Source organism: Amyelois transitella, chromosome 18, assembly GCF_032362555.1.
Source record: "Amyelois transitella isolate CPQ chromosome 18, ilAmyTran1.1, whole genome shotgun sequence".
NCBI lineage: Eukaryota > Metazoa > Arthropoda > Insecta > Lepidoptera > Pyralidae > Amyelois > Amyelois transitella.
Genome location: NC_083521.1, coordinates 5,043,640 through 5,067,154, shown reverse-complemented (window position 1 = coordinate 5,067,154; position 23,515 = coordinate 5,043,640). Strand labels below are relative to the sequence as shown.

The window sequence follows — 23,515 nt, the reverse complement described above, 5'->3', positions numbered from 1 at the left end:
TGTTCTAACTTAAGAGTTTTTAACTACTCAAAGAAACCCAGATAAACCCAGCGAGGTTTATGTAGTCCGGTTCTGTAATGTTACTGTTATTTAACATGTTTTTGAATAAATTATTTAAACAAAACATTAAATTACCAGAAAATACTTTTTTTTTTTAATTTTCAATAAATATTATATTGCATGTATGGTCTGGTGTTCACATTTCTTCCTAATTCATTAAAAACAATAAAAACACTGTATTAAAAATACAACGTATGATCACCAAGAATATGATAAAGTTATGGTTTTTTCTAAAACTTAACATGACGAAAGCAGAAGTATATTTTTGTACAAAGAAATGTTAACTGGTATATCCTCTTAATGCTTCTTTCTCAAGTATAACAATAAATCATGATATTTGCATTATCGAGTTTGTAACTGAATAGCATCCATTCATAACAAATGCAGTCTCCAAATAGATTATAAGTACGCACGTGTGAGTGCAAGGCGTCCTTGATAAAACCTTTGTTTGTCTCTAAAATTGATATTTGTATTATATACTTATGCAAGTAAATACTTGCGTTTACCTGAAGTTTCGCCCTCGCAAATTTAGTGCCATATACAAAAAGCCATAAATTTAACGTCACCCACACATCAATTTATCTGCTCGGATCAGCTAAAAAATGTATTTCAAGAAATTCACACACATGCTCTCATAACGACGTTTCTATAATTAATTAAGGGTCGACAGTGTATTTATGTACTGATTTCATATTAGCTTCGGGGCGCTTCCACCGATGTGCGCTTATTTCCTTAATCCCTTGAAGTTATAATAATTCATTATCGTCTACTATTAAAATTAAATCATTGTTAGTTCAAAAATATGTCCTACTTACCACGGAGCGAGCCGGTACACGGCATCTTCAATATCTTGACGTATTTCATCTGAGAACAAATATAGTTCAGACATGGTTTAGACATATTGATTTAATACATTGGCAGTTATTGTTCTTTCTTTTCTTATATTTTAATTCGTATTATTTTGTTCACCTGCTACTAATAGATCATTGCAGGTTTATGGTCACGGACCTCGGTCTCCTTTCTTGGGTGATCTTTGAAGTGATCTTAATTGTACGCACACTCAATAACCCTCCATTTGACCAGCTAAATATGATATGTGAGGTCAATATTAAATAACTACAATAGGTCTTTGTATTTTAAATGTATCTGAGTGGAATCCTGTACCTATTAATTTTATCTTTACTGTGAGCTTTATCAAATTAAGTAAGTAGGTGAATCTATATTTTTGGAACGTGTCAATTATAATAAATAGAATTTCAGCGAAACGTGGCAAGAGAAAAAGTAGAAAAGCGGACCCCAGGCCTCGAAGCCTAATTGAGGAGGGTGCAACTGGGAACGCGCCAAAATGAGAAAGAGAATTCCAGTGAAAGATGACTTTTTTAATAGGTTTGGAGGAATTATTATTTTAAATTGGTTCTCCAAGTAAGTTATATTTTTTGAGCATTTTTCAATTGAAGCATACCAGGATTTACGTGTATTCTCAAGCCGAGAAAGAAGTTTCTCGGTCAAGAACTGCAGGTTCAGTTCGGGCAGTGCAAGGCAGTTTTTGCGGCTGTAAATCTCCGTTGGGACCACGTTAACAATTATAGGCGTATACTTACATGTACTCTCAAGCCGGAAGAGATTGAAGTTCCTCAGTAGGTAATCGTGCAGGGTCAAGAACTGCAGGTTCAGTTTGGGCAGTGCCAGACAGTTCTCCCCGCTGTAAATCTCCGTTGGGACCACGTTCTCGTCCCATATAACCTCCTCCGTGGGGTAAAGAGGCATAGAATTCAACTCTTCTAATTGGGATATGCGGCGTTCGTGGCGGGATATCTGGAACAAATATTTATTAATGATATTTTCTATCCATAACATGTTTTTGTTCAATTGCACCGTTGATGTGGCTAAGGTTAACATCAAAGCTAATTTTAGTAGTAATGACAGTGACTTTACCATGAAATAATAAAGTGGTGCAATATACGAAATTAATTTAACCATAACCTTCATATGATTTGGTTAAAGGATATCTTTTTTCAGTCTCTATTTGCTTTTTCTGCTAAGGAAGTAAGAGTAAGAGAAGAGAGAGATATTGACACATTGCTAATCCATCGGCTTTTTGGTGTGTAGTAGTTGTGACATTGTATTAAAAGAAGAATACGAACCAGTAATTCTTTCAGGAATTGTTTGTCCACCCTGTGCCATGGTGCCTCTTGTTCTTTTCCTTCAGCGGGCACGAGATTCAAATAAGTTGCGATCGCACGCAGCGCCTTGTCGCTGTTGAAATAATAAAAGAATTATTTTAATAGATTAAATATGTGGACCTCATATTGTAAAGTTATGGGACTTATTGCGGTCTATTACTTAAAAAAACTTTTATAACTTTTGATTGTATTTGAGTTATCAATAAAGGCAATTCAAGGACTATAAGAAAAAAGGATTAGAAATGAAGATGCAGTCTGGTAATATTTGCAAAAAGAAAATAGATTTTTTTATGCCTAGCTGGAATCTCTAGCCGGAGTAAAGCCAATAAAATAGTAAATTTTTTTGCCTGAGAGACCCAAGGAAAATTTTTAGGTACGGTGGGAGAAAAGCCTGAACTAAAAACGTTGGTTTATATGGGCTCGACATGTAGTCATATTCTTCTCACGCGACTAAACGTGTCTTACATTTTGTAAGTATATTTCTGAACACCTTACCTGAGATTTCCAAAATGCTTCTGTAACGATTCCCTGGTATCAACGCTAGCTACGTTAGCCAGGGCAAAAAGCCGCAAATCGGGGAATTTCGCAAAGGCCGCTTTCTGAGAACAATAAAAATAAGTAAATATGAAAAATTTGATGTTCATATATTTACTTTTTTACTTTAATAAGTTTTTATTTTAGAAATAAATAAGTTTCCTGATTGAAGATGAATTTACACCATTCTAAAACCTTAGTTTAATTGGAGATAGTTATATAATCGTTTATTTATTTATTTACTAGCTTATGTACACAGAAAACATCGAGACTGATAAACACAAGAAACAAAATTACAAAGGTTCTGCTTATTTCAAAAGAAATCTCTTCCAGCAGACCCGAGATAGGAGACATGATGGAAAGGGTGACAGACGTGTCGTTCTGTGTTTCTTCCGGTCCACCGCGTCTTGAGTTCTATTGCCATTGGCACGCATATAATCTTTCGCGACGTTAAGAAAGTCAGTTTTCGTCGGTCTTCCCTTTTTACCCGAACCCGACAGAGGCAGCATAGCGAGTCATCCCCAGATACAGCCTTGGCCAAAAGTCTTAGGCACCCCCAACTTTTATTAAAATAATGAAGTAAAACTACTTTTATTTTCTATATTTATTTATTTCTTAAAAATTAGGTTAATATAAACAAGAAAAGCTTATAATCTAGTAGGTCCACCTTTAGATTTTATTACAGCACTGATTCGAGCCGGCATGCTGCGTACTAACTTTGTACACTCATTCCTAGAAATACTGTGCCATTCTTGAACTAATGCATTTTTAATGCAGTTTTTGATGAAATACTATGCTCCTTGATCCTCTGCTTTAAAATACCCCAAAGATGCTCAATTGGGTTGAGGTCTAGAGGCTGCGCCGGCCAATCCAATACCTCAATATTATTTTCAAGAAACCAGCGCATCACAGTCCTTGACTTATGACACGGTGCGTTGTCTTGCTGAAAAATGACAGCGTCTAGGTTGGTGTCACCGTAAATGCTTGTTAGCGATGGCATTAGAGACGTTTCGAGTACTTGGATGCATTTTTCACTGTTCATACGACATTCGCAAACAAACATTTCACCAACGCCATCGGCAGCCATGCAGCCCCAGATCATAATGCTACCTCCGCCGTGCTTGCCAGTAGCTACAACGCAATCTGCATGGTATTCTGTGCCCATACGTCGCCTCACAAAGGTCACACCCGGTGTCCCAAAAACCTGGTTGAAGAAAAAACAACACCAATTAGGAAATTGATTATAATTTGTATTATAAGAGTGGAACTAAAAAGGAAACGTTCTTAATTATAAGAAAACTACTAGAATTGACTCACCTTAAAGTTAGATTCATCAGACTACACCACATTAGCCCAATCTTCCTCTGTGAAATTTTGGTACTGTAAAGCTATTCTAGGCGCTTCTTTTAATTAGTTTCTGACAGCCTAGGCTTCTTCCTGGCTTTGCACCCTTTTAGGCCTGCTTCCCCGAGTCTTCTTCTGTCGGTTCGCGAACTTATTGACTTTCCAGCTTCATCTGACAAGGCAGCAGCAAGCGCGGATGAAGTTTTTTTCCTATTTTTCAGTGACTCTCGAACCAATTTTCTATCTTCGCGATCCGTAGTCATACGTTTTCGGCCTGCTCGTGGTTTGTCGTCATGGGTACCGGTCTCGGCAAACCGTTTGATGGCAGACTGTACAGCGCAACGCGAACATTTCACCAACTTTGCGATTTCTTTCTGGGATCGCCCTTGTTCGTGTAAAAGTTCAATTTTCACTCGATTTTCAATAGTAATTTTACTTTTTTTGGGCATTTTAGAATTAATATGATGTCAATTTGTCGCTCAAAAAAAATTACAGCTCGTTCACTAGTTGAAGTCTTGAACACAACTGGTCATATAATCACTGATGAGATTACAAGAAACTGAAATCTTTTGTTTTCGGTGACCAGGGTTTTTCATGACCTCAAAATATGCCACCTAATGTGCCAGGTAACGTTTTATGACCCTGACAATACATTAAAGATAAGTATTTATTCATTGTTTCAATAGTAAACATGCATTGTGTATTTTTAAAGGGTGCCTAAAACTTTTGGCCAAGGCTGTAGGTTGAGTGACATAAACAAATTCAATGAGTGGTCATACTGGATTATGCGTCAGGCTTAGTGATTTCATAGTGTCATGCATAATCTGTTCTGTGATATTAAAGATTAAGGCATGACGGACTCATTAGATGAATAATTTATAACACCACCGAAGTCAGATTACATTATCCTTTGAAACTAGTAATCACAGAAGGATGACAATAATTAACATACAAAACAAAAGAAGTCGGTTAAAAAACCTATTTACTAGTTTCTAGACACTACTGCCATCTAGTAACACAGATTAAAATTATTGTGTGTGTTTATAGATCGATCTTGGTCGAAATAGGTCTTCGGAGGCTTAATTTATTTTGCGGCGAACAGTTATTAGATGGCGTTAAAGAAGGATATTATTAGTATAGTTTATTTTTTGAGCAATACGTATAGATGTCGTTTTAAACAAAAGCTTTAAACTTGTTCCTCCGTTTTTTTACACTTGCGCTTTGGAAGCGATTAATAGATTTTTTTAGTTAAGTGTTGTTGACGTTTTTAAGTAATATCAGGAATCCTATTCTGAAAATTAGTCTATATTTTTCTATTCTGTATACATAAAATCAGCACGAATAAATTTACATAGGTATATAGTGATAATATTTAATTGTATGTCGGTAACGATAGATGGCACTAAAACTGCCGAAACCCAAATATAAGTAACATTTAACTTATATATGCGCTAATATTGGAAAGTTGTTCCTTTTTGAAATGTTGTAAATGAGGTTTTCTGAGGAAGATTTATATATCTATCTATAAATGCTACCCGTGCGAAGGCTCTAGTATAAGAACGATTATTTTTAGCGAGTCTCGATACCACGACATTTAATCGCTTAAACAAAACCAATATTTCCAAAAAAAAAAAAAATACCTGTAAGGAAGTAATCCTGGAATAGTGTTGTAGGGTCATATCCCGATCAGTCATCGGGTCACCAGTCTCGTCACTGATCTCGAAATTGGCGTAAAATTTCAGCATCTGCAGCAGCTGAAAGAGATAAAGTGATTGTATTATAAATAAAAAAAGAATAACCACACACTCATACGTGCCGTGTGGTACCCGGCACCAATACAAAAAAGAATAAGACCACTCCATCTCTTTCCCATGGATGTCGTAAAAGGTGACTAAGGGATGGGCTTACAATTTGGGATTCTTTTTAGGCGATGGGCCAGCAACCTGTCACTATTTGAATCTCAATTCTATCATTAAGCCAAATAGCTGAACGTGGCCATTCAGTCTTTTCAAGACTGTTGCCTCTGTCTACCCCGCAAGGGATATAGACGTGACCATATGTATGTATGTATGTAAGTTAATGGGTTCCATAAATTGGTAAATAACTTTCAGGCTTCGCTTAATCACGTGCATTCATGTGAGTTGCATTTTCGAAACTATTCATTTAATATACTTAGCCATAAAAGGGTCTCTTACAATATACTCTTTTAAATGACGTGAAAACCTATATTTGCATATTGTAAAGAGAACTTGGGTCATGGCCAAAAATCAAGATATAAGATACCTCCATTGTTTTGTATAAAGAATATATAAATGTTCATTGTGCAAGTCATTCGTTATTCTTTGTTGTTTATTTTTAACAAACTTATCTACCTTAGCAGGTTATGTTATTGTTTAAATTAAAACTTCAAGCAGTCAGTATAGATGAAACTTGTCTGTTAAATAATATTGTTCAATAAATACGGCGACATTAATTATCCGATGTTATCGTAATATTGTTTATGTAATTAAAGTGATTTGTGCATTCTTAAGATCTTTTCAGTTCCACTAATCGTAAAATGTTTGAAAAATAGTGCACAATGTTATATAAAAAAAAGAAAATATTTTCTTTAATCGGGCAATATGTACATACAAATTATTTATGAAACGTTATCTTAATTTACATCCGACAATTAGCGACAGAAAATATACATGCACAAACGTAGAGAACTGTGCCCGTTTCATCATAACCAACGATTTTATTTATATCTCTAATGTCAATGACCAAATATCGTACGATATGAATCACAAAGTTTGAAACTGTCACTTGTTTCATGTATCCTAAAGTGGGTACCTTAAAGTAACCGCTAGTAAACACGATCGTGTGTTGTTTTCGTATTTGATTAGAAATACTAAAATACCCGCCAGTAGAAAGGGATGGACTTCTCATCGCTAAAGAGAACCGGCTTCCGCGGCTGAGCCTACCACACGGCGACACAACAACCACATATGGCATTCACGCCAAGAGATACGCACGCCTCGCTTTATATTCGTAAATTTGTAAATATTTGTATAATAATTATCGACAAATAAATGTAATTGGACTGTTATTTTTGTGATTAGTGTATCAGTGCTCGGTAGTTAAAAGTTTGCGAAAATATGAAGGTGAGTTCGGTAATATAGAAATGAAAGCGGTTTTTATGCAATTGCTTCCTGTTTTGTTGTCATTTAGATAATATTTTTGTCTTATATTTGATATTAGGTTTAAAAATTGGCGATATTAATTAAATAAAATATTAATAATTTCAATTTAATCCATGCGTTTTTACCTACCCTCGTTACTGCATTAATACCTGGTTTTACATAAAATGCTTGTATTTTATGAAATACTTCCGTTACTGAACGTCTGACACACTACACACAGCTTAACCTGCTGGGCGAAGGGATCAATACTCCATGTATGTTCCTTAGGGAGCACAGGAAGCAGAAGTATTAGAGTACTTCCAGAATAATAAATTTGGCATTCTTCTTGTAGGCGACGGGCTAGCAACATGTCACTATTTTAATATCATTCCATCATTAAGCCCTACAGCTGAACATGGCCCTTCAATCTTTTTCAAGACTGTTGGTTCTGTCTACCGCTCAAGGAATATAGACGTGATTATATGTATATATGGTCTTCCTGAAGGCCAGGAGAAGAAAGAGGAAAGAGATAGCGAGAGAGAAGCGCGTATTAAGTGGCGGATATGTGTGTGCATGCTTTAATCACAATCTTTACTTCACATATATTAACTAACTAGCTGTGCCCTTCTGTGCAACTTCGTCCGCGTGGAACAGTTATTTTGGGTATCATTGAAGCCCTCAAGGATGAATAATTTTCCCCGTTATTTTCACATTTTCCATTATTTCTTTGCTTCTTATAGTTGCAGCGTGATGTCCAAAGCCGTCCTCGATAAATGGTATTTTCAAAACAAATTTTTTTTTTCAATTCCAAAAAAAATGACGAAGATCCATATAAACTTGCACCATATTTCAGATATAATTTCAGGATAAAAAGTAGCCTTGATTCTAATCCAGGTTACTAACTATATCTGTGCCGAATTTCGTTCAGATTCGTTTGGTAGATTTTGCGTGATGCGCGTACAAACATACAGACAGACAGACAAAAATTATAAAAAAATTGTTTTGGCTTCTATTGACCCTAAAAAGACCCCTTATATTTTTTTTTAATATCTTCAATGTACATACAAAGTTAAGTTACAGTTTTATTATATGTATGGAAACTGCAATACAATGTAGTTGTATGTTTTTTGACTAAAGCTAAGACCTAAAAAGATTGTCCACAATAGTTACTGTTTTTGAATATATGTTTAAATCAAGTTACAAATATAATCACACTATTGAAAAAAGCCAATCAAAATTTTGTTAAGTTTTATACATATTTAGAAGCAATTCATGAATTTAGTATAATTCTATGCAGATTTTTGTTAAAAAAAATTACCAGACCTTAAAGAGTGGCAAGCTAATTAAATAACAGGAAATTCTCACATAAACTATATGTTCCGGGAAAAGGGTTAGTTTATAATAAAACAACTAGTTATCATATTCTATGACCACAACACATGATAAGCTATCACACGTGACGTAGTAACAACATAGTAATGCATCGTCCCATCTCCCATCTATTAAATATATTTATCTGTTTGTCTGTCATAAAACAGTGCTCTGTTCTGGTATGAGATTATTTTACAACTAAACATATAGAAATTTTAATAATATAAAACCAAACACATTAATAGAAACACCATCAGGTTCTGTTAATTAACGAAAAAGTGTGGGCCTCTGTTACTGTGTAATCGGACTACTGTGCAATAAAACGAATTAAATAAGCCTCTTTTTGAGTAACTTAAGATAATTTCGTGCTATCATTATACAAAAATAGAATCTTGCCCAGGGCTTCGGTTGCGTGGCGTAGAAGCACAGAGGAAGTAGATACTCCTGAAAATCTAGACGATCACTATACCAAATTTCTTAAAAATTGATTAAGTGATTTTCAGAAATGTGACACGTTGCATACATTTGGTTTAAAGTAAAAATAAATTACACAGTGCATGATCTATATCACGTTCCAGGCCCGGCCAACCCTTTGTAGACACTATCTACGTTTGTTGTACGCCGTAAGTAGACTTATGAAAAAAATTGTGGAAATAGTATCAACTTTAAATAGAACATAATCTTTATCTTATTATGACTTGTACCCATTACACTTGTGAGGTCAAACAGGGATAACATCTATACCAACAATGTAATTTGAGTCACTTTACATGTGTAAACTCAAGTTGATAATATCATTAATGCGTTGTTTATAAAACTCTCACAGATATATTGTATTAGGCCGTAATTATTAGACAACAAGAATCTCAGATAAAATAAAAATAATCCTGACTTTCAAGCTTTTATCTCCAATATTTTTTACAGGAAACAAGGATTTTAATCCTTAAAATATCTCACTAAGAAGGATGCTGAAATGAAATTGTTTTATAGTTGTACTAGTGAAATAGATCAGTACTATTGTACCATCAACGGTTCTGACTAATGGTACAGGTGCTCCAGCGGGAATTTCCGTACCTACCCCACCACACTATTTTGACAAGGGGGCTTATGATTGAAAAAAAAGAACTGCATCGAAATACCTATTCGTTTATCACAGACAAAAACGAATAATTTCTAACATCAATCTTTTAACACGCTGGGAATCGAAACTAGGAACCCTATTTCCTCTCAAGAGAAGACGTATCCGAGCCAAACGCCAGGAAGTTGTTGAATCGACCTCCGAGTAACGAGATATACTTACTTAAATACGTAGGAATACAGTTATTCCATAGTACACTTGACAAGTCAGCATTCTATAGCTCGGGTTTGTTTTGATTTCATCTGAAACCTGTCGCTGCTCCTATTTAGAAAACTGGCTTAGATGTAAACGCAACCACTACTGGGTGGGCTCGGCTGGACCAACGCGCTTGCAATGAATAAATTACGTTAAAATTAACCAGTTCCGTAACATTGGATCTACGAGATGTTATGTTAAAATAAAAAAGATCTCAGTTCAGATATCTCGTACCAAACATAAATTCTGTATTTTTAACAGTCAACAGTGGTGGCCGTTTCTGATAAAAATAATAACATTTTGCGAATGTTATCAATACATACATCATACATATGAATAAAACATCAATTAGTAAACCAAAACATCAAGTTTGATTGATCTTTGACCTCCGACTTCAAAAAAGGAACCAATCATGCTGCGACTATCTATTTAAAACGTCATCTGCAACTTATGCTTAAAAAAATCTATGTTATTTATTCCGATATCTAAATAAGTTACTCAAAAACAACAAACCTGTATTTGTTTAATCCACCAAAGGCCATTTGGCATAAATTATGATTTCAATTTTTTTTTGACATTTTGCAGACCAGTTACCTGTATAGGAAGAATTCTCTATTTGTATCTTGTTTTTTTCATTTGTTACTGACTGACAGTTACACGTGGTTCAGCACTAATGTTTTGATTTTACGGATTGGGAGAAACCCTGTTTATCAAATGATAAAAATCAATACGTTTTCCTAGTAAACGTAGTTAAAATAACACAATGTTGTTGGGTAATTATGAAACTCAATAATAGTTTCCTGTTATCATCTGAATCGTGTTGGCATTCCAAAATAAGCCTTTATTCCCTTACGCTTAAGTGGGTCGCAACAGGTTTTATTCTTTGTCTTTAACATAAATTTGTACATATATATTTGCGTCTTTGACCATGACGAGGTAGTTAGAGCCAAAGGTTATTGAACCAGTGGTCACCTTTAAGCGTGTTATAGTCTTGTTGGTGGTAAAAAATACTGATTTTGCCTGGTAACCATTTGTAAGTCTGATTCGTTTTAATTTACTGGTTAAAGTAAGAAATATTTATTAACACTTACTTTGTATGACATAAACTACTTTATTATATACATACAAGTGATATGAATCGTGGCAAGTATATAGAGATTAAGTCTCTGTTTCTCTGTCTCCCAAACCCGACTAAATTTCTATTTGCAATGATCCCTGGATATTTCTTTTTGTACAATATTTACGATTCATTTGATGTAAGTTCGTTGGTTTAGAGTTATCTTACCAACGATTACTTATAACTAGACTACTTTATCCAAAAAACGTGAATTCATTTAAACGTCTTGCAGTTTTTAATCACGTCAGGTCAAATTTAAGGTCAAAAAAGATGTATATAATATGTATTATGAATGTGAACAAGATATTGTTTTTTTATCAGCAAACCACAATAAGTATTATTGTACGTTAAAAAACTGCATTGATAACTTATTTGGTTGCGTTAATTTGGATTAAAGACAGTGATAGAATATGGCTTGGAAAATATGTAAAAAGGACATTTATTACATCACGTGACGTGGAGGTATTTCAATTCTATCATTATGAAAGATAAATCGATACTGTATTCGTATGTTATATTCGATACTATGACACAGATTCGAGTTGCATATACTACAAGTCATAATATGCTATGAATTATTCTTTGATAACCCACAAAGTACCTACTTATGCATTTACAATCAATTCCATGAAATATATATAATACACCTGTCTCTTTAATGTTTAAAAGATATAGGTAAATCCTTGATCTACCAGAACATTATGACTATATTATAATCATAATTTAAATAATGCCATGTGTCATAAAAACGCTATTTACAAACTTGAATTTTGTATGACTTCAGAATAATGACACTATTTCCCTTAGAATTCTAGATAAGAATACGAATGTTTAATTGTCCCACGATTCTACAAATTCAATTTTAAAACTAGATTAAACACCACGATAGCTTATGACAAAGGTAAGCATATTCAATAAAATGGAGATTTGCCGTAGAAAAAAAATGTACATATGTGTCCTAAATACAATCAATACGGTAAGGAATATAAAATAAATCAATACGGTAAGGAATATAAAAAATTGATTTGGGATGAGGTGCCAGTTGCTATCTTTTATTTTTTTTAATAATATCGCAAGCAATCTCAACTACTAATGCCTATGACACATCACTTCAAAATTAGTGGTCCAATAATTATCCGACTGAGTAGGTCGAGTAAATGTGAGTTTATATCTACGATCATCTTTTTGTTGAATGATTAAAGAGAAAGAAGATAGTGCTAAAAAATATTAAATAAAAGTTTTCATTGGTAAAACTGTCCTGATAAATTTATCTAAAACTAACAATTCCATGACATTATATACTGTATTCTGCACTTATTTACTTTGATAAACTTAATCGCATGCTTTGATTTGTTTACAAAATTAAGATGAAGTCATCCCGTGTTCGTATGTCGTGGCTTTGACCTACCTCGCACTAACCAAATTAGCCCCTTTACATATCATTAAAGTCCTGACGTTCTAATTGTCGATTGACCTAATTCTCTCTGATCGATTTATGCGATACGATGAATCGATATCATTGATTTAATTTCATTTTGTAAACTGAATATATATGAATAAATCATAGAGCTATGATAATTGATATGCGCCACTTGGCTAGCTTCCTGGGGTTCCACTCGCATGAGAATGTTGGGATAAGTTAAATGAGTCCACATTTAACCTATTCCAATCATCTCATTACAAGTAACAGCGTGAGTTAAATTACCTAAATCTATCTCCAACCACACACTTAAATATTCATAAAATTAAAGGAGAATCAATTTAAATTTTGCAGTTGATGTTGTGCATAAAACCGAAGTAAGACTTACTTGGTTTTGCATAATCTTCTACTTATATATCAAAGTGCATGTATTATTCTGATTAAGCATGCATGCAATCATGTTGCATCTATTTACCTACATGAATATTTAAACATTGATTACTAGTACGTTGTGAGTTCAATAAACGCATCAACTTTCGATGACCGCGCGAGTCATTAGTTCAATATAATCAGCGAGTGGAAATTTATTTTTTAAATCCATTTATGGTAGATATATAATGTATCGCAAATTGACAAAAACCCCTAAAAGTTACGTGCACAGAATATAATTATCATGACTCTATGAACCGAAAGAGTTTTAGCATCAAAATAATTATCTTATCATTAATTAGCATTAAGCATAAAAAATTTCTTTATTCAAGACAAGAAACAAGACATGCTTAAGTAAGATGCTTTTTCCAGGGAGCTTTTACTTAATTTTTGGCATAGGTACAAGATCACAAGCTGCTAAGGGTGTTTTAATGAAGATAAAATTATGAAAGAGCTAAGCGGACAATAATTATATTCCAGATTTAATTATATATACCAAACAGATTTTTAAAATAACGGCTCACTCGGTTTTCAAACCCACGTCTAATGAGTCATAACAGACTTCCGTATAATGATAACGATATCGTTGAATCCGAAACGCCAATGAATAACATATTTATACAGAAAGAACAGAGACAAGTAGAATAGTTTTTATCAACATAGATTATGGGTATACCTATAGAGTCAACTGAGTCAATATTACAATGATATAATTAGGCTTAAGGTAGCTAAAAAATTACGTCACATGACAACAATATTTAATGTATTGATGTCCTTTTTTATACAACTAGAACGAAAAAGAGACGTGATTTTATTTATGTAGGTATATGATTGATTTTACATTTTACATATGTATATAAAATCACGTCCGTGCTACGCCGCGGGGTTGGCAGAAACTACATTTTCACGTGCCATGATCCCTGCATACTTCTAACAATCGAAAATTGTTTATTTTCTAGGAAACACTTCTTTTACTGGTAATTTGCTGTGGAGTAGCATATTCCGCCAACCTGTGCTGTCCTGATGGATCTCTTGTCGTCAAAGGCGGATGGTGCGGAAAAGAGAAAGCTAAGAAGACAACCCTGCAATGTACCGAGGGCATGATGGTTCTAAGGGATATAGTTACGATCGGTGATAAGGTATCAACATTGGACACGCCAGGATATGTGTTCGTGGAAGACACGTCACAGTAAGTTTTTAGCAATACATATTTTTAAATCATAAAATTATTCCCATAATTATTGTTTGGAGGACTGAACGAATGATATTTTAGGTGCGGCTTGCACTACTCGTCATAATATTTTTTTTTACTACTCCGTTTTCCAAATACATAATTTCAAGATAAGAAAATCACAAGTAATTTTTTCATCTATGAGCAGATAATGTACAGTATACTAAGATTCTTATTCATTATAAAGGTAGACCTGAATTGACAGATTTATTATTTATATATCTATTTTCATTGACATAATTCTTATGAACTATAGTATATAAGTTGAAGCGACAGCTTTTTGCCTGACTGTATGATTATATTTTCAGATATTGCGTTGCAAATATGTCTCGAAATGTTAGTGACCCTTCAATGGGTTTAGTGCGCGTCGCATTGGTGTGCTTTGAGAAAGTCTCAAATCGAGACGCAGAATTTGAGACGAGTGGAATTCTCACAATTATATCTGTCTTCTTTCTTTTGGCAACTGTGGTAGTATATGGCTACGTTCCCGAGCTGAGGTAAGTGACTACACTCTTTAAATTAAAGATCCTGGTGGTTTAATTCTATATTTGGCTGCCAAATTTGCTTTAATCGCTTCTATCTAGAATGGCCTAAGTAGGTATAGCCGGAATTGAGTAAACTGGCCGAACTTTTTTTATAATAAACTAAAATGCAATTTCATATAACAATTTCGTAGTTTTTACCGAAATACTAAGAACTTGGGATTTATTTGTTCTTATTATATTTCAGAGATTTACAAGGCCTCTGCTACATGTGTATGTGCATCAGCATGGCCATCGGTTTCCTTTGCCTGGGCTCGCTGCAACTCAGCCGTTGGATTACAGGCGCTTTATGTACTACAACCGGTTAGTAATTCATATTTTATTAAATTTCTGATTATCATTTTTTATGCATAATTTGTTGATGTTTTCATTATAAGGTAAGTCGCCTCTGTGACATTTAAAGGCAGTAATAGACATTTGAATTCGACGTTACTGAAAACCACAGCAATATCCAAAAATTGTTTCTGCATCAGAAGTTATAATAAGTATTTTATCTTATATTCCAGGTTTCTTCATATACACATGGATGATGGCTACTTTTTTCTGGATGAACGTCATTTGTATAAATGTTTATAGAACCGTGCAGTAAGTTTTACTTCTAATTATTACTATACTTAATAAGCTGGACTATGTATCTACTTCATTTTTAATTTTATATTTATCATGGTTAGGTCGCATCGTAGGTCGTTATAGATAGAGCGTATATTTTACTCTTACTTAACTAAATTAATATGTGCATGTGTTATTATGTTCATACAATGCAAGTTAAAAAATTGCTAGATGTTACTTTCTGAATTAATCACTCAACGATTAAGGGCGTCTAAATTTAAGTAGAAAATGCGTTTTACGTAGCATTTTTGTATTGATTCTTTACTAGCGGTCCGCCGCGGCTTTACACGGGTAAGTAGTTTACCGTAGTATTCATAGCCTACAACACCCACAGATAATGTATCTTTTTAACTGTAAAAGAATTTTCATGATCATTTCATTGTTTCCGAAGATAAGCCCTTACAAACAAACAATCAAAGTTACTAACTTTACTTCTTTATAATACTTATTTACTAGAGACCCCTCGCTTCGCAGGGGTAACATTCTGACAAATTAAAAATATGTATAAACCTCTCTCTGAAAACCCTCTTTCAAACATTTCAAATAGAAACAAAATCTGTCTAAGTTTTTCCGATATTAGCGCATACATACAAACAGAGTAAAATACCCGGAAATTTTATAATATGTAGTGATTCAAGTAGGCAAACAAAATTTTAGCGTGCCATTTCACATCGATCAATAACTCGTTTTTCGTTATCGCTCCACAGGGATGCTGCCTACTTGAGGAACACAGAGAAGAAGCAATACTTCATCTACAGCTGCTACGCTTGGGGCGGGACCCTGACGTTCCTCACCATCAGTCTCATCACCAACTTCGTGGAGGGGGGTCACCTAAAACCTGACTTTGGGAAAGGGAGCTGTTGGTTTGCCGGTAAGGAATTTCTTCTTTTCAAGCCGTAAATTACTAATTATTGGTGAAATAAAAAGAAGACTGTTGTCAAATGTTTAAAATTTAGGAACTCTGGTTGCTAGGGCGAAAGATATCTTAGTTCTTACCGAGAAGGTAGCTTCACCAATAGAGACTATAAAGAGCTTAATAATGGACGAACATGAACCTTTACGCCACCAAAAATAAACTATGCGAAGTGTTTTTGTTTAAAGCTTTGCTTAGGCTTGCTCAGAAATCTACTTTTCTTACACAAAAATAACGCAAATCCCGTTTACATCTATTTCCAGGTCGTACAGAGACGTGGTTGTTCTTCTACGGGCCGATAGCCGTCCTGGTTGCCGCCAACATTGCTCTGTTCATCATGTCTTCCCGCAGCCTGTGGACTACCACGAGGAAATACGAGGCCAACAAACTGAACATCATCAAATACAAGTTAGTTTCCATTTTTAGGTTCTATATGAATACTTTTCGACATTGTTGGCTCCTTAGATCATATAGGCTTTGTTTACTTTTTAAGATATTAGCATATCTATCACAGTTGACAGAGCCAAAAGACAAAAGACAAGAAGGCCACGTTTAGCCAAATGGGTTTAAATTCAGAGATTGTGCTAGGCTACAACCCATCGCCTAAAAATCCCAATCCAAAACCAATACATTTGATTGTCATTAAAAAATTTATATGTCTGTGTACGTTTATGATAGTAGCAAATATAAGAATTTTTTTTCGGGTAAGTAATTTTTTGCATAATTTTACATTCATTCTATTTACAGGTTCCTTCTTTCCTTGAAACTGTTTCTTGTGATGGGTATCTCATGGATATTCGAAATAGCAAGTTTCGCACACGGCGAGGACCACATTGTTTGGTAAAACAACATTGATTATTTTTTGTAATAGTACTATATTCTGTATACTACTTGTGTTCTGACAGTTTAGATATCAATGAAAACATAATCGAGTAGTATAGTTTGCTTCGCCTATCAGCCATTTATTATTCTATCAGCTGTATTCGTAGGTATATAGGTACATTCGAGATAAAGTTTGTCTCATCTCGACTTAAACAAATTTTCACTAACTAAAGACTGAGGGTGGCTATTTGTGCGATTTCATTATAGTTATCAATAAATATTTAATTCATATTCCGTTTATATAGCTTTTAATTTTTTATTAACTTTTCTAGGAAAATCATGGACACTTTCAACTGTCTCCAAGGATTCGTAATATTCGTACTGCTTGTGGTCCTAAGAAGGCGCGCCATGAAAGGTCTGGCTGGCCAGCGTTGTTGCCTGCCAGTTACGAGCAAGCTGGCGAACATGCTGAGTCCTCACGACGACTCTGATGACCAACTTATACTGCCTGATGAGACTGTTGAAGTTAGGCTAAATTAACTATCTTTTTTCTGTCATAATTTTAAAGCCACTCCATGCATCCGTCTTTGAAAAAAAAATTATGATAGGCGGTATGATAAAAATATTTGATTTAAATTTTATTCCTAAGGTTCGAATATCGGTGGAAAGAAATCCACCCCTGCCTTAAAGTATACATAATGAATAGTGAATTAATTATTACAAACAATTATTATATTTACATAAAATATTATGTCGAATACCAAAAAAGTTAATTTAAGAATCTCAAAATTTAAAGAGCAGGGTACATGTATGTTTTTATTTAATATTAATAATTAATAGGTAATATCTTATTACTAATATAATTGAACTGATTCAATTAAATGACAATAATATTGAAATAACAAAAAATGTTACTGTTTTGATAGTGTTAGTAATGTGTATAACACATTGTGCATGTATAATTAATATAATATTTATATATAATAAGTTGTGCCATAATATTGTTATTCTTATTTCTTTTTTGAAGTACAATTACTAATAAACCAGATCACCATTTTTAAGCAATATTGATAAGCACGGAGAAAGAATAGTAATATTATTTTTTTCATGAATTATGTATTTTGTACAATTTAGAAAAAACCAAATCACGCAAAAGAAATCATAACATTCTTTGTTTTAAAAAAAAAGTGAGAAAAGCGATGAATGTATGTTTGTCTTTATTCAAATCTTTTGTTTTTAGTCATAGAAACATAAATTTTCTATTTTTATCGAATTGTTATTTAATTGTGCATTCCAGTCTAATCTGTAGTATAGCATTTACTGTAGTGTAAATACCATACTAGTTTTAGTGAATCTATTTTTAAACAATTATGTTCCTAAGCATGTCATGAAAATAAAACATTAAATAGATTTTCTTTATAGCTCAGTGTGTTTCATTTAAATCTTTCAACAATAACTCTATGAATCTTAGTAAAATGAGAAATTAGTTGTAATTCTTTCATTTTCGCAACGAAGAAAATGTAGGTTTAGGAAAAGAGTAGATTAAGTGTTGAGGAAGAAGAATAAGTGTACTTATTTCTAGCCAATGGGCAAAAGGTTAATTTGAAGTCTACTAATAAATTTGGGTGAAAATAGATTTCATATTTGTACTTGAATATGTACGTTTATAACGTACGTATGTATTTAGCTTCTGGCAATTGAATTTTTTAATCTCGTGAGGCATCAAAATCGGTCAAGTTATTTTTGTTGTCAAGGTAATGCATAATTTCGTAAAAAATAAAAGTATTCGTGAAGTTAGGTCTAAGTTGGGGCGAACGACTGGTTTCTGACAGAAACAGATTATAAAATTTCAGACAGTTTGGGGTTAAAAAAAAGCGACCAATTGAAAAGGTATTAAAGAAGTCTTCACAAATCAGTTTTTTTTTACAAGGTTCGATTCGGCGTCTTTTGTTTAGAGACAGTTGGCAGTACTGCTAATACACGTCACTGTCATTCCATCATCTGTCAGGCAGTCGATACGCCACCAAAGGAAAGGAACTAATATCGATTTTTTATAAATTTTGTTCTTTTTACACTATTCCAATTATTTATCTGGCTACACTACAAAGAATTTGTGACTAAGAACATTTTTTTGTAATGTTTCACGTTGATAATTAACTGATAACAAGATGTCAGAGCTATAGTATTATTTACTGTTATTCGACTGTTTCTACAAAGAATGTACCTTGAGTCCACAAGCGCCGGTGAAAAAGAGCTTATGTTTGTTTATATTTTATGAAAAAATCTTAATCTATAAGACTTAGCTATGTATTTTATAGTATTTTTAATGTTAGCATTCTGCAATCATGCAATCGCGGAGGTTAGTATCAAAAGCAGCGATACGGATGTTAACGATCTGGCTGCCCGGCAAAATGCATTGAAAATAAATAAATGTTGCGAAGAAAATGAGATTATGGTGGACACTTCATGCAGACTATACACAAGCTACAATCAAAGTAAGTTGATTCAATGAAATAAAAGTTGCCAAGCTTTGTGAAACATTAAAGCTGATATGGTGTTAAATACATTATATGGAGTAAGAAAATTCTAAGAAGGTAGTTTTAATCTTATTTTGCCAATATATTTTTAATAGTGATTTTTATTCTTGTATCAAAGGTAGATGGGAGCCAAAATTCAAAACTGAAGATGGAAAAGATGTGGACTTGAAGTTATATGTTAATGCGAAAGATGTGTCCCCTAAAACGGAACACATTGAAGATATTACATATTATGAATATATTATTGGGTATCCAGATTGTGAAAGAACAGAAATCAGACCAATATTTTACTTGGGAAAATCTGAAGATGAGTATGTGGGAAATTACATTTTTAATCTTTAAAATTATTAATACTTAGAATAATTCAAGAAATTAAAATATAAATGTCTATGTTTTTTTTGTGTTGTGTGTGAAGTGATGTTTGAAAACTCTTTCAAGAACTTAGTATCAACTGATTTCAGGTTAAACTTGTTGACTGATGGCCGTTTACGTCATCTGATTCATCATGAGCATAGCACTGATAGCATCAAAGAAGACCCACTTGTGATAAGCACTTTTAGTATTCATGACACAATAGCAATCCCAGAGGTCAAGGAACCAGCTTCATACATTCATAATCAAAACAAATTCTGCATGGATAAGGTAATTAATATACATACATAAATCACTCACCTTTTTGTGTGAGGATAGTAATGTTAACATTTAACTATAGCCAAGGGTTCGTTTAAAAATAGTGTGTAATGTATTCAACATATACAAGTAGTTCATGAGTACTGTTTTTTTGTTTTAGATATTCATGGAGGCAACAAATATGACTGGGGAATATGCATTAGTATGCATACCCGAGGTGAAAAATAACTGGAAGGACACTAACTTCCTAATGAAGAAAGTTCTCAATCCCCTGTTTCATGCCTTAGCAATGGTTTTGTTCCTTCTAGTGGCTATTATATACTTTGTTTTACCAACTTTGAGGGATTTAGCAGGGAATATAATAACAACTATCAATGTTTGCTTAATAGTTAGTCAGGCAGCTGATCTTGTCAGAATTTTCACAGAGTTCAGTAATCATGTCAGTTTTATGATAACTGGTGAGTCTAAATATCTAAATATTTACTAATTGAGCCTATAACATTCTGTCATAGTCCTGTTCGTTGGACTGATGAAAGGTGAGGCTTTTTAGTAAAAAAATAAATTCCGAAGCCATCACATTTTTGTTTATTTAAATTTTTTAAGCATTTTCACTTTCATTTCAGATATTATACTTTATATCAGTCTTTTAGGAGCATTCTTTTGGTTAAATAGCTTTGGATTTTATGTGTGGAAGACGTTCAAGTAAGTAGTTGTAAATTTTTTTACAATATAAGTTAACTAAAATTATCTAATGCCTAGATTATATATATTATACATGTGATTATATGTATGTACACTTATATTTCATTTTATCAGTTTATTTAGGTAAAATTAGTCCAAATTTTTTTTAACTTATCCTGTTTAGTGGAACATTTTATTAAAAGGGATAAATAAACATGTCTCTAGGTCTCGTAATGTGTTCCTCCGTGTGACCGACGTCCGCAAATACTGTTACTATTCAAGCGTGGTGTGGTCTAGTGTCACAATAATGGCGGCGCTGGCAATCTGTGCACACTTCCTATTGGACACAGGCACCAACCCTAACCGAAAAATGCGCACGCAATTTTCTTCGTCCATCATCGTTGATGATATAGAACAGGAGACAATAGGTATGGTGTTTTCGAACTATGTATCAAATTTACAAAATTTTTAGAGGCACAAAGATGAGTAATTTAAAACAAACTTAATTTTGCAGGTTGGCTCGGTATTGCCATATTTTTCACACCAGTGGCTTTTACAATTATCTTCAATATATTCTTTTATGTAACCACTCTAAAAGTTATAAAAAGGATAAATATATATGGAAGAATACACCACAAACTCAAAGGATGGTAAGAGTACTATTTGCTACATACAGTGAAAGATAAAAATTAATTTGTGAAAATAATTAAGTATTTATTTATAAACTTTTTAATTAATATTTTTACAATTTCAGCTTCGATTTATTCCTTCAACTGTTTCTCATTATGACAACGGCCTGGCTGTTCCTTTTATTATCATGGCTGAACTTCGACGGACTCATATACGCACACATTGTTGTAAATGCTTTACAAGCCGTATTGGTGTTCTACGTGTGTGTAGTGAGACAATCTCATGTCACCTTTCTTCTAAGGAAGAGCTGTTGCTACGCAGAGCCAGTGCCGACTGGTGAGTGGGGAGATGAAATGACACAGTACATGTGAAGAGGTATATCCAAAGTTAATTATTAATTTAACAGGTAGTACTAAAAAGACAAGTATATGACGAATTATGATTTGTAATAAGAATAATAAGTATAGAAAATTGATCTAATGGAAATCGGAATTTTTTAAGGTTTTCCATCAATATTTTGTCTCAACAATATGTTTTAAGAATATGACACAATTCAATAGTCTCTTAAGCACTATACCAAATTTGCTGAAGAAATGAATTTATTTCAATAAATTTTACTGTTTGTATTTGAGTAGGAATTAATAAACTGTGATGTAACATAAGTTTCCATGTTAATGATTCTTAAAAGTACGTGTGCCTTTCTCGACTTGAATTTTTAATAAGTAATAAAAATGGAAATGATAATGAAAGATAGGTGACACTTATTTCATCTTAGTGTCAGAATAGATAACCTATTTATCAATACTTATGTGAATTTTTGTTGTTGATAAGGTTGGTTTTTAATATAATTGCATTTTCTTTTTAAATAAGGGAATGATAAAAGGTATTAAAATGCATGTAATGGAAGTGAATAAATGAGAACTAGTCTTAACCGAGGACTAAAAATATTAGATATAAATTGACCAAATTGTGTCAATCTTTATTCAGTGCTCACTAAAGATACTTAACTATTTTAAGGTGCACATTACCAATTGGATTGGCATTTATAAAAGCAAATACTTTAGAATTTTACTAACATCTCAACTTAATGAATTAATAATGTTCCTTCGGGAACGAAAGCGCCTTATTTCATATCATCAGGGGTAAAGATTTTTTATACATTATTCTACAGTGATTTATCATTTATAGAGAGGAAGGGAATAAACTTTAATATTATATTGTATACATATTCAATACAACCTTAATCAATTTAGCAACTTGACTTTATAAATAAGTATATTCATTCAAGCATTTCTGTAGGCTTTAGCTTTTATTTTGATATCACTTTGATGTTAACACGCTACAAATATGGTTGTAATGTATTATACAAGCAGCTAGTTTATATAATTAAGCACAATATGGTAGTGTTGAAAGAATGTTTAACCTAAGATATACAAATGTATGTACAAAGACATAAATGGCCTTACCATATTATTATAGCTTATATGCATACATGTACAAGAATAATTATTAATTAAATTTTAATAAGACTGTATTTAGAATTAACCTTTTCGCCTTCTATCCGTCCTTTTCTAGCAAGTAAAATGTCGACGGTAATTTCATATTGTATCAGTGCTCATATGCTCTCTTATTGAAGATCTGATTTCAATGTAGAATTTAAAAATCAAGCATTTAATTGGTTTAAATATATTTTTATTTTATTTTATGACTTTACTTTTTAATAAACATTTAGATACCAAACTATTATTTTATTGTACCTTCCCTCTCTTTCAAATCGCTCTAGTCACTATTGCAGTTTAACTTGTGATCTGCATATATTTAGACAGAGCTGACATATTTCCAGTATAGGCTTTTAAAAAGGTACTTAAAATGTAGTCAATAAACTTCACAAAAGTTGCCTTTTACAACAATTGTTTAACTCTAGCTCTTGTCATTGTTAAATTGACATTAAGAAATCATCAAATCAAG

General features: G+C 33.1%; 3 protein-coding genes across 3 annotated transcripts in view; 2 read left to right on the top strand and 1 right to left on the bottom strand.

The window, feature by feature from the left end:
* The window catches only part of LOC106129811 (RNA helicase aquarius), a 41,558-nt gene that overhangs the window by 13,813 nt on the left and 4,230 nt on the right, over positions 1–23,515 (bottom strand). Inside the window, exons 7-11 of the mRNA XM_013328494.2 lie at positions 5,762–5,875; positions 2,739–2,842; positions 2,205–2,316; positions 1,662–1,875; positions 876–924 (exon numbers count right to left, since the gene is read on the bottom strand). Coding sequence (XP_013183948.2) covers positions 876–924; positions 1,662–1,875; positions 2,205–2,316; positions 2,739–2,842; positions 5,762–5,875 — 593 coding nt within the window. The remainder of the gene's footprint in view (positions 1–875; positions 925–1,661; positions 1,876–2,204; positions 2,317–2,738; positions 2,843–5,761; positions 5,876–23,515) is intronic.
* LOC106129837 (G-protein coupled receptor Mth2) lies at positions 7,096–18,490 on the top strand. Its single transcript, XM_013328531.2, has 9 exons — positions 7,096–7,264; positions 13,912–14,141; positions 14,492–14,680; positions 14,913–15,028; positions 15,232–15,310; positions 16,042–16,205; positions 16,511–16,655; positions 16,995–17,087; positions 17,402–18,490. The coding sequence occupies exons 1-9, from the start codon at positions 7,259–7,261 to the stop codon at positions 17,607–17,609; spliced, it is 1,230 nt and encodes a 409-aa protein (XP_013183985.1). The 5' UTR covers positions 7,096–7,258; the 3' UTR covers positions 17,610–18,490.
* On the top strand, positions 19,077–23,295 carry LOC106129820 (probable G-protein coupled receptor Mth-like 5). Its single transcript, XM_060949235.1, has 8 exons — positions 19,077–19,564; positions 19,725–19,917; positions 20,068–20,248; positions 20,397–20,694; positions 20,860–20,938; positions 21,143–21,345; positions 21,432–21,567; positions 21,672–23,295. Exons 1-8 carry the CDS (start codon positions 19,375–19,377, stop codon positions 21,916–21,918), a joined length of 1,527 nt encoding a protein of 508 aa, XP_060805218.1. The 5' UTR covers positions 19,077–19,374; the 3' UTR covers positions 21,919–23,295.